General features: G+C 35.1%; 1 protein-coding gene across 1 annotated transcript; it reads right to left on the reverse strand.

Annotated features, from left to right (window-relative positions):
- Positions 1 to 1,946: 1,946 nt before the first annotated feature.
- On the reverse strand, positions 1,947 to 2,915 carry LOC106693976 (uncharacterized). The gene has a single exon (XM_014443668.2). The coding sequence runs from the start codon at positions 2,913 to 2,915 to the stop codon at positions 1,947 to 1,949; it is 969 nt and encodes a 322-aa protein (XP_014299154.1).
- Positions 2,916 to 12,449: the final 9,534 nt, after the last annotated feature.

Raw genomic sequence — 12,449 nt, forward strand, 5'->3', positions numbered from 1 at the left:
AAATTGACATCATAATTAAAAGTAATAATTTTAAAAAATAATAGTTCATTTTCATTTTAAAGCTTACACGGTCCTAATCAAAAGTAAATGTTCACATTATGAGTTGTCAACTTTCAATTTCAATTTTTTACACTCGTTTTTGTTATTTTATTAGAATAGGTGTCGTCAAGATCAACTGAAAAAATTCCAAGTCTCGATTACACGCATAAGATTACTAACATTATAAAAAATGAACGGGCCTCGAAATTATCGACCAATAACTCAATAGATACAAGTATTGATACATTTATCAATTTATAAATTTAGATCTTCGATATATATCATATTCTTGAGAAAAATAATTTGATTAATTATTATTTATTCTTCATCAGTTTCCAACCTGGATTTACAGTTTTTTAAAGATATCATTACCGCTGCTGAGAAAGAAAATACATGGCATCAAAACTCTGACTACCGTTTAAGCTTAACGACTTCGGTAAAATGAAATTTTATTTTTTTTTTTCATTAATATTCCTATAATGTATAAGAATTTTTCGATTAACTAATTTTCAATATTTACTTTCAGGCTTCTGATCAAGATTTTTTAGAACCTGGACCAAGCAAAGTGAAAATTTATTTTATATTTTATAATTTTTTATTACCTATCATAGTAGTTGAGCTGGGGGAGTTTAACCCCCCCCCCATAAAACAGATTGTGGGTTCTAGTCCGTGCTAAGTTACCGACGGAGGGTAACCTGTTGGCGGTCGGTTGACATACTGATGGTCGGTAAGGCCTGTTTTATCGGCTGACCTTAGATTGGCAATCGGTAAACTTTGATTTGGCAGTAGGCAATCTTGTATTAGCAGTCGGTAAGCTCTATTTTACCCACTGTGTATCATTCTTGAGCTCTTTGACAGGCACTGTTTGAGCTTTATGGAGGCCATTTTGAGCTCATTATATAGCTCTGCCGGTGAAATTGAGCTCGTTTTCGACTAGATGTCGCTTAAAGTCTGTACTGAGCGGGAAATTTCGAAACAAGAAAGACTTCGTGATGGCGATCAAGGCTGACGATTTCCAGTCTATCAGCTTTGAGCGTCATCACAAAGTACATTTACACACCCATCCAGTTTTATATATTGAAATTGGGGTGTGTAAGGGTACGTGCGAGAAGCTTGCGAAGTGCACGCCATCTATTGGTTCAGTTCCCCCTCCCCCTTCTCCACTCTTCTCTTGAAAATTGTACCATCTACCAGGCCTAGACTCGTTTTTTCTTTGTTTATGACGTCATCCAACAGGCTTGAACTCGTTTTCCTTTGTTTGTGACGTCATTCGACAAGTTTGAACTTGTTTTATGGTTTGGGGTGGGGGATCCTGGTCTGAGCGCTGAGCTCGAGAGCTCGCATCCAGTCAGTCTACGCTGAGAAGAGTTGCAGTGAACAGTTTGCGTGCCAGACCGTGTATTTACGGCTGAATTAACTAAAAGTGAAAATATTTTTTTTCGTAATAATTACCCTTTTGCAGAAAGTTTTAAAGATCTCATTGAAGGGTTTTTTAGCGACGTGCCTCCTCCTGAGTCTATCGGTAAATTTATTGACGATATAATTGCAGTCGCGAAAAACACGGAAATAATTCACAGTGTTCGATTAGAAGCGTCGTGTATAAGCTGCCACGATAGGAGAATTTTGTCCAGAAGATTAATAAAAACTACGGAAAAGTTGGTGAAACTAGAAAAGCGTATGGCAAATAAATAATCACGATGAGTCGTTCGTCAAGGTATGTAGTAATCATTTTTTTTCATAACCTGCTTTATAGCCGTTTAATTATAATAACTAATTAATTAAACTTCTTTTTTAGACCCCATGTGTGTACGGATGTATGTTTCCATGATGCGCAGATCGACTTCGAGGATGTAATGGACGACGACAACGTCAATGATTTTGATTGTCATAACGAAGAACGAGAAAAATTAAAAAAATTGGCTGAACAAAATGTTATCCTTATGTAGTACATAAGGATAACTCTGAGAGTTTAAAAATAATTTTATATCTCTGATGTTGCAATGATCAAATACGCTGGAATTTTTAGTTTCGTCATTTTTTCTTGCTGTTTGAAATCCAAGTATCACAAAACGTGATTTCTCAAGATGCGTAGAAGTTTTTACTGCCCAAATGTGCTTCGAAGTATTTAGCAATAGAGGATACTCGTACAGCTCCCAAGCACGAAAACTGATTGAGATAGCTGGATCACTTGTGATATAATTCAAAGCTTCAATTTTTTGTTTATCAACCATAGTCACATATGGTACAATCCACTCGATTTTTTGCAGCGTAATTTTAACAGCTTCAGTATGAACTCCAGCAGCAGGTGTGGCCACAACGTAGACATTCAAATCAGCATTTGATCTTATTATGATTAATTCATGCTTTTCATTGATGACAACTTTGTGGTAATCTTCAGCAAATCCAAGCAAAAGACTCAGTGGTATAGATACATCAAAGTAGCTATTGTCATTGTGTAATTTGTTTACAGCTTCATCTACAATCCAGCCTGAGTTCTCGAGTGTATTTTGTTGAGCAGGATACAGTGATGTGTATCCTTTCATGAGACTTGTGATACCGACATTTTTATTACGATCAATCTCAACACCATTGAGCTCGTAGCATATTTCTTCAAACATATGACAGACTGACATGTTGACCATGTGAGTAGTTGCACTTACAGCTGTACCATCAGACTTTGTGAATTTTCCGTACATATGTAGTGTACTCTTACGTGGAAGTAGACACAAATCTTGATGTTGAACGGCAATTCTTATTTCATCGCTGTTGTTGAGTGTTGATGAAGCATACGGGAGATGAGCATGCGCTTCATAGTGCGCAATTGACGCATCAAAAATAATTTGTCGTTGAATACTTAAGATTGCCACCGCCGCCATGGTCGTGTACACGTCAATCAACAAAAATAAATTTTTATTTTCTTAATTTTCCACGTAATTTTAGTCCTAGGCTCTGTAGAAACTGAGCGTTCTGATGTGTTAACACCTTGTGAGGTACTCGGCGACTGATGTTGCTCGACCATGTTGCTATCTTTTTATATCCAGCACCACTTTTTGTCTCATACATGATACCCATTATTTTATAGACTTTATATGCAGTCTTATGGTTATCGTCTCACCTCTGAAATTAGCCAGTTTTCCGTCTTGATCGACAATTCTCAGTCTGAGATTTTGTATTGCTTGTACGGCGATTGGACGATAAATGACGTGAGATGGCAATTCAACAATCTTATATCCTGGTGGTACACTTGGAAAAAATTCATGAATTGTGTGAACTCTGTGCTCATTTATGTAAGCACCTGATGTAATGTTGCACTCAACTCTCAGAGCATTGAGTTTTAATATTTTCACTGGTAAATCTGATGAGTGAGTTTTATGTGGTGTCAGCTTTCGGTTTGTAAATCCCAGTAGTGTACCAATAGAATCTTGGGGTGTAAAATTTACAAATTGATCACATTTAATTTCACTTCTCAATTCATTATTATTGGCTTTGTTGCTGCTGCTAAGTCTTTGTAATTTCTTTTGAATGTATTTTTTAATGTGAGTGATTTCGTAACTCCCTGTTGGTATTGTCAAGACTCTTTCTTCAACAGTTTCATATTTTCCAGCTTCTATATTTTCACTCATTGTATTATATTCAGTTACTGAGACATTATTATCAAACTTTGTAATTATTGCTACATTTCTTTTAGCTCTTTTTTTCTTGACTATTTTTTTCTCATCAACATTATTTTTATCATTTGTATCAATTTTTTCGATATCAATATTATCCACAGGATAAGAGACATAGAATTTATTAGCACCATCATCAATATTAGGTATTGAATTAAATGTTAATAACTCTATAAGTCCCAGGACATAATTTTTATTTGGTGATAATTCAATTGGAGGGAAGTAGTTGGCCTCCAACACGGATGTAGATCCCGTTAACGTTAATGTCAATGACTCAGCCATGATTGATGTGCTCTACACAAAGTCACATCAATTTATAGTTGTCCTGTGAGAAATTTCCGACATAAGTGTCCGCATATAATTGTATCAAAATCCTGATATCTTCTGTGATTATATTTCATGCTACCAACATCGAGATACTCCATAAGATCTTGCGGTGGTTGTAAATTACCAAAACTATCAAAATAAATAACTTTATCATTGTTTTTTTTTGTATTCAACCCAATGAGTACCAGGTCCGAATTTATCATCAAGATTAATAATAGCTGATTCGTTTTTTCTCGGACCAGTTTTAGGTAAATCATTACTCATAAAAACACCGCGAAAGTTTGGAATTTTTAGAGCTTTAGCGTATTTCAGTAAGTCAATGTTTGTAAGTAGTCGATGTGGTAGCTCTACTTGTTTTTTGACTTGCATCCTCTACCTACTGGATATGGTCTCAAAAATAAACCCATACCACGTCTGTAAGGTCTTAAGTATAAACCTTTACCCATAGATATTTGCTCCATTTTCAAATTATGACGTTTGCTCTCTCTCAATCGTTTTCTAGCAGCACTTGCATCATTTACAGCTTTCGCTATACCAGCAGCACCCCCATTCAAAGATCCTGTTGCACTCAGGCCGGCAAAAAGTGGTATTAAAAATGGTAGTACACTACCAACTTTGGATGGAACCGGTAGAATTCGTGGCAGCCGAATATTTTTTTTCCCACCAGATTTTTTAACAGCCTGACGAGCTCCTTTCAACGCCGTTTTAATTGGATCACTTCCAGGAGTCATGGAATTTTTGGCAGCTGTGTCAACTTGTCTTAGTGCTACTTGTTTCTTTACACTAGTCTTTTTCTTGCTAGTCTTCCTCTTGCTAGTCTTTCTCTTGCCAGTTTTTTTCTTAGTAGGCTTTCTCTTTACTAGGCTTTTTTTCTTGCCAGCTGATCTCTTCAAACCCATTCCGAATCATTTTTTCATCTTCATGATTTTATTTACACTCCACGCAACAGCTTTTTCACCAATACCAGCGTTCTTTGCTTGATAACGTTGCCACGCATTCTCAGCAAGTATTTGATCAGCCTCGTGACGTGCCGCCAAATTTTCGCGATTATACGAGTATGCGATATCGTGTTCTTTACACGCAACGTCCAGAGGATTAATTCCGGGATTTCCACGAGCTAATCTTTTGGCTAGCTTTGTACCTGGTCCACAGTACTGGTATCAAGGTATGTGTAGTTCGACTGGTAGCTTATAAATTAGACTGTTTATAAAACCTTTACCACTGGTCTTTACACATGTGCTCTCCATAGTAGCAGCATCATGACTGACTTGAAAAAATATAAAACCTGGTACTTATAGCTCGCTGAGTCAGTTGTTGTTGTGATCGCCAACTGGCAACATGGAGTTTAAAAGTCAAGCGGCCAAGTTACCAGTAATAAATTTTGATCAATTGTTCAAGGTACCGAAATGAAAAAAGTTAAGAGACACGACGCTTTATTGCTAAACAGTGTACACGCTATATTTTGTGGTCCATCAAATTGCGGAAAAACAAATGCTCTACTCTCACTCATCATACACCCCAATGGCTTAAGATTTGATAATCTTTATCTCTACTCAAAATCTCTGAACCAACCGAAATATAAATTTTTAGAATCACTACTTAAACCAATTGAAGGTATTGCATTTTTTACATTCAACGAGCACGAAGAAGTTCTAAAACCTGAAGATGCAAAACCAAACTCATTGATGATATTTGATGATGTCGCTTGTGAAGAACAAGATCATAACAGAGCATACTTTTGTATGGGTCGACATAAAGATGTTGACAGTTATTATCTCTGTCAGACTTATACACGTATTCCTAAGCATTTGATACGCGACAATGCATGTTTTATAGTTCTCTTTCGTCAAGATGAAATGAACTTGAAGCATGTGTATGATGATCATGTAAATACTGACATGTCATACAATTTATTTAAAGACTTGTGTTCAGCATGTTGGAATGATGTTGATGGTAAATATGGTTTTGTAGTAATTGACAAAGACAGTGAGCTAAATAGTGGAAGATATAGAAAAGGATTTGACTGTTTTATAAGTATAAATTAAGTTGTACTTGATAAATAGCCATCAGAGATTAAGTGAACTTTAACCCATCAACATGAAGACCTAGGAGCTTTCAAAGCAGAGAGATGTCTTACATCAGATATCTCAGGCTAGTGATGCTATCCGACGAAAGCAAAGAATGTTCAAGTTGGGTAAAGACACAGCTGAGAAGGCAATTGGTGAAATGTTTAAGCCTATTGTTACCCCTCTGCAGAGTCTAGTTGAGTCGTCTAAGCATAAAATCAAACAAGAAATCAAGCAAGAAGTCAAAAAAGAATTTAAAGATGATAATTCAACGGTGAATAATGAAATAGAATTTGATGATGCCAGTAATTATGATAGTATTATCTCTGAAGATAAAAGTGGGACTCTGGAACAAACACAAGTATTTCCTGCTGCATCGAGTACCCCCGCTAAGCCAGTGAGCGGTGAAATAAAATTATATTTAACTAAAGTGTACAGAAGAAGTAAAGATATTGATATGATATGAGATATGGTATTCGTCGACGTTTTAATAATTTTTATATTGGTGATTCTGAAATAACTTTTGACGATAATGAGATCAGAATAAAAAATAAAAAATAAAAATTACTCTGTTACTTCTAGTTTATTGGAACTATTATTTAAAAAATCGCCGGATGATTCAAAAGTCACGCAGAATGATAAAAATAAATATCTCGAAATTATAAAAATGACAAATACTCATAGAAAAAATTATAAACCAGATGGTAGTTTTTATGAAGACTCGACAATCAAGTATAATAATTGTATTGTCGATTTTCTCGATAATAATGCAAACTTATCAAGAGGTAAAGGATTACCAAATTTTATGATTGCGAAAAAGAAAAAATCACGTATGGATTATGTCTACTGGGATGATCCAAATGAAATAGTTGACCGTCTGCGTTTACTTATGGCATCTCAAGCAGCTGGAAATCCAAGTCACACCAATGAAATCATATCAATTAACGAAGAGCTACGAGAAGCGGGGATTATTTATTTGCATCTACTGTGTCAAATCTATGCCACTTATTTGCTGACTGTTGAAGTGAAAAAAACAAAAAATAAGTAACGATATATTTGGACGTTCACTACCAACTGGTGTTGTAATTAGTGGACCGCCAGGTCCACCTGGACAAGGATTTCAAGTAACTGTTGACAGACAGTATGATGTTGAGAGCAAGAGACTGTGTCATGTTAGCAAACCTGCTGAAGATAGCGATACAGCAACTGTAAAATTTACACGTGATCTTGTATATCACGAGCTGTCTTTAATGTATGATAGTATAAGGAATGATCAGTCTGAGAACATTTTACATTTACACTCTCAAGTGGTAACACTCGACTCTGCTGTGAAGCTATTAAAAAAAGAAAATCAAGAACTAAAAGTTAAAATAAAACGTATAAAGTTACAAAAAGACTTAATCAGTAGAAATACACAGCGAATAAAAGAATTGGAAGCTAGAATTTTTGTTAACAATGGAGGACAAGAAATCAGTAATAGCGTATGAGTTCACAGACCAGCACGCAGAAATTATCAACGTCGTCATGTTGACATACGAGCACTTGATGAAACTTGGCAAGCTGACTTAGTTAAAATGATTCCTTATGCAACAGTAAACAAAGGAAACAAATATCTGCTAACTGTTATAGATATTTTTTCAAAGTATGTTTGGGCTGTACCGATTAAGAGTAAAAGTGGCAGCGATGTCACCAGTGCAATGAAATCTATATTTCAACTAGGTCGTGTTCCAAAAAATCTGCACGTTGACCAAGGCAAAGAATTTTATAATAAAGAATTTCAAGAACTCATGCAACGTAAAAACATCAATATGTACTCGACATTCAGCGACTTGAAGGCGTCCATATGTGAACGATTTAATAGGACACTTAAAAATAAAATGTGGCGTGAATTCTCTGCACGTGGTACCTATAAACGGATTGAAATACTAGAAGACTTATTGGATACTTACAATAATACCAAACATTGGACAATTAAAATGAAACCTGCTGATGTTACTGCTGCTAATGAAAAAGAACTGCTGGAAAGAATATACAAACCTCTTCAAGCTCAGCAACAAGCACGAAAAAATAAATTCAAAGTCGGAGACAAAGTCCGAAACAGCAAGTACAAACATGTGTTTGAGAAAGGTTACACACCTAACTGGACAACGGAAATTTTTACAATTAATACAGTGCAGAAAACAAATCCAACAACGTATAAGCTTGTAGACTATCAGGATAAGCCAATTGAAGGTGGATATTATGCAGAAGAACTCAGCAAAGTCAAATATCCAAATGTATATCTAGTGGAGAAAATTATAAAAAACCGTGGAAATAAATTGTACGTAAAGTGGCTCGGCTTCGATAGCTCCCACAACAGCTGGATTGAAAAATCTGATCTGTAAATAAACTTATAAAGTACACTTATATCTATAAAATAAAAAAACGATTTTTTTCATTTGTATATAAATGTTTTATTCATTTTTATTTACACACACACATATCCTTAAAACTAATTTTTACATACTTAAAAAACTAATTTTTTAAAATATTTTTCATTTTTTTCTACAAAAGTTTTCTTTTTTTCATAGATATAACATTTTCATCATCTTTATCATCATCATCATCATCATCATCATCATCATCATCATCATCATCATTATTTGATGTAAATCCCCATGGCAATGTGTCGGTTGAATTGTCCAAAAGTTGTCGTTTGTCATCTGTCCAGCTTAAGGCTATTTTGTGCTGTGCTACTGTCGTCACGTCATGTTTTGAACTTTTAATTAAGTACTGTTTTTTCGTCAAGTTAATATGATCGTGAAGACATCTCTCGAAATCATCAAACGTGATAGTTCGCAACGTCGGACCTTTGATCCTCTTTGCTCGTTTTTTAGTGTTGCTATCATTTATACTTTTGTATGCATATAGTTTGACCCTAAGTCCGGTGAAATGAGTCATAATTTTCCCATTATTCTCATCTTTCATCAGACCTGAGACCTTTTTGTTTGCTATTGGCATATTGTACGAATTTTGAGGGGGGTAGTCCGACGTATCCAATTTTGAAATATCACGTTTCATGATTTCGTAGATGTCGGGTACTGTAAAGTGGTAAATTAAACTGTCAGTGTCCGTGTACATCAACTTAGATTGTTGGTTTGTGAAGTTCTGTTTGACATAGTTATAGTGGAAATCATAGATAAATATTTTTGATAAATCTAAAATCGCAAACCCAGTGTAAATAGGTTTGTCAAAATATACCTGGGTTGTTTTCATTTCCACTATAACCATGTTTTTGTCAAAGATAGTAAGACTATGGAAGTTAGGTTTACAAATAAGGTCTGATGCACCATATCGACCAGACCATCTTGTAACCAATTGAACATCTTTGTGTTTCCTAACATTCTCCATAGTCTTACCGAAGACTGGGTTGGAAGAAATTATTTTCAAACTCATTTTGGGCAGCCTTCCTACAGTCTGTATTCTTGTCGATGTATCTCTTTAGCCATGGAGATTGCTCAAATTTAAGTACGCGATGAATTTTTTTCAACTGCATTCCTAAACCTAAACATTGTTTTAAATTTTCACAATGAATTATATATTTATTTTTATCATATAGTGTTGTACATAATTTAGTAGACTTGCTACCCGGTGGTAAAAAGTGCTCAGGGCACAATGGTAAATCTTTGTGTAGCTCATGTAGCTCCTGAGGATAGTGCAAGTCTACTTCTACAATATATCCTACATTGTCATTGGCATTTACAGAGTTATTTACATTATTTAAATCATGTTCATCTACCCACTCAAATGAGCCTTTGGGTAGTGGCATACTCATTGCCGCGCCATACAAATTATTGACGTCAAAATACATCAAGTATGACTCGGGTTTGTTAACATCAAATTCATTACCTATGTACCGATTGTTGGCCTTCGCATACCTACTAGTACACTAAGACACTCCACCTCGTATACCTTTCTCAATGAAAAGTACCATTTCGGGGTCAGTCAACAGTTCCAGTTCCACATTAGTGTACTTCAGCATTGCATCAAAAGCTAATTCAGGCGCTGTGTAACAGTGCAGCGGGTCTAAGTTATAATTATTTAAACAATTTTGTCTGAAATTTTCGAATACATCGGCCAAGAGTAGTACATCAGTCTTAAGATATAGATCAGATTACTCGCCTAATGTACTGATGTTAAATTTATTCCAGACAAGTTGAGCAAATGCATAATTATCGTCAGTTATACCATTATTAGATAATTTTGAAAAAAATTAGTTTTGATCGGGCAACTGTTTGTCATTAAGCTTATCAATGTCTGTAATGTATTCATACGGGAATACACCCTTGCGAGTAACTAATTGGAATTTTTCTGGATCTGGGTAATGAAGTTTTGTGATTTGTTTATTGTCATCATCAAGATAGGATGCTAATTTTTCTAAACTTGATGCCATGAATCTAAATGAATCTATAAAACGTAAAGACACAGATATATCATCAATAGATTTTGTAAATGAGATATATCGCTCTTTATTAATTGGCAATAATGTGACTTTACCTTCAAAAACAGTTGCTAATGATTTAATTAACAAATGAAAATCATACCCAGATAAATTGTGAAAAACTACCGGTATTACATGAGATTTTGGGTAATTTAAATTGCATGAGATGTGTGCAGGTCCGCGATAGTTACCCGTAAAATGGCAATGATCATAGCACTTCTCTTTATCAGAGACTATTGTTTTTTCGCAAATATGACAAACAGTTGACCGATCATGACTCTTTTGTTGCTGCTTGTCAAGTGGTTTCATAGGTATAGGATTTTTTAAATACTGCTCAACTTCAAATGCGAAATTTTCAAGTTTAATGACAAACCACTTTACGCAATCAGATGAACGAATAATTTCAAATTTTGACAAATTATTGTCATAATTACAGTGACGATAAAATGCAATGCTGTGTGGAACGTGATTTTGAATATCATTATCCCCCTGAGGCTCTAGTGTACACTCTAATTCTGCGTAGACAACAAACGGTACCGAGTCTTTATTACGATAGTTTTTAAATTTTAATATTTTGCTTTCATTAGTGGGAAATTTCATACGGACTTTATTTAATTTGAAACAGTCATCATTGTGGTTATTGATAGATGTTTCTGTTTTAAAGTGACTTAAACATCGATCACAGAAATATAATTTACAATGTGCCTTAGAAATTTGATTTTTTACTAATCGCGATAGATTTTTAATTAAGGCAAAATGATAAACAGGCTTATAATTTTTATAATCATTCTCATTAGACATATTTAAATTTACGTTCGCCTGCACCATTAAAAGATGAATTTTTATTACATCAGACTTACAATTTTTACTTAAATACAATGGTATAATGATACTTTTTTCATCCCCGAAACCGTTAAATTCTGACTCAATCCCGTATACATTGATTGAAAAATTATTTAACGTTTCAAATTTTGGAATATCTTTCGGGGTAATTGGAAAATCAATACCTTCATACTGAAGTACGCTGCTGTAATGAGAGTACGATGTTGTCCTCTTCGGATGTCCAGTGTGAGCTTGGTGTGTTGCTGCCACAACACACAAGAGGAAGCAGTACTCGTCGTGATTCTCGATGTTTAAGACAGCACGTTTCATCTGGATATCTTTGGGCAGTCTAACAAAAGTTGATGCTCCAGCTTGTAGAGAAACATATCTGGACATTGTGATGACCAAGCTGTGGATCTCAAGTAATCTCCACCCCGAGTCCTTTTGATTGAACTCTTCAACCTTTTTTAATAAGTTCTCATTGACATGGTCAGCATACCAATCAGCGAGAGATGTTGTGGGTGTAATTTCCCGACTTGTAGTGTTGAAAGATTTAGTTTCATCAACGACATCATTAATTTTTTCATTTCTAAATTTACATACAAGTTCGACGTTGATTTTCACCCCAGCAACATCACCCAACATTTCTTTGATTTTTTCAAAAACCAAGTCTCGAGAATCATTTAAGAATTCTCTCAAATCTGTGTGAGCAAGATTTGTGACACATCCAGTTTGAATGTTGTTCGAGAAAGCGTTATCGAGATCTTGCCACTTGATGAGTCGATGACGTGTTCTCAAATCACCACCTGTAGCCAGGCCGCTGAGTTGAGCAAATTGATCGCCATACCAGCACAAAAGCACTGTACTTGCTTGAACGCTTCTCTGAATTTGAACACTCGATTGTGGATCTGCCAAAATAGTCTTAAAATAATCAATTGTCTCAACACACACCTGATAGCACCTCTGACAATATTCTTCATTCACTGACTCTAACTGTAAATCATTGGATGATTGTGCAACAGAATTCACCAAACCGTGAAGTGCATC

This window comes from Microplitis demolitor, chromosome 9 (genome assembly GCF_026212275.2).
Source record: "Microplitis demolitor isolate Queensland-Clemson2020A chromosome 9, iyMicDemo2.1a, whole genome shotgun sequence".
Taxonomy (NCBI): Eukaryota; Metazoa; Arthropoda; class Insecta; order Hymenoptera; family Braconidae; genus Microplitis; species Microplitis demolitor.

Excerpts from the sequence above, each read along its gene's own strand:
- LOC106693976 (XM_014443668.2), bottom strand. The coding sequence starts at position 2,915 with ATGGCGGCGGTGGCAATCTTAAGTATTCAACGACAAATTATTTTTGAT.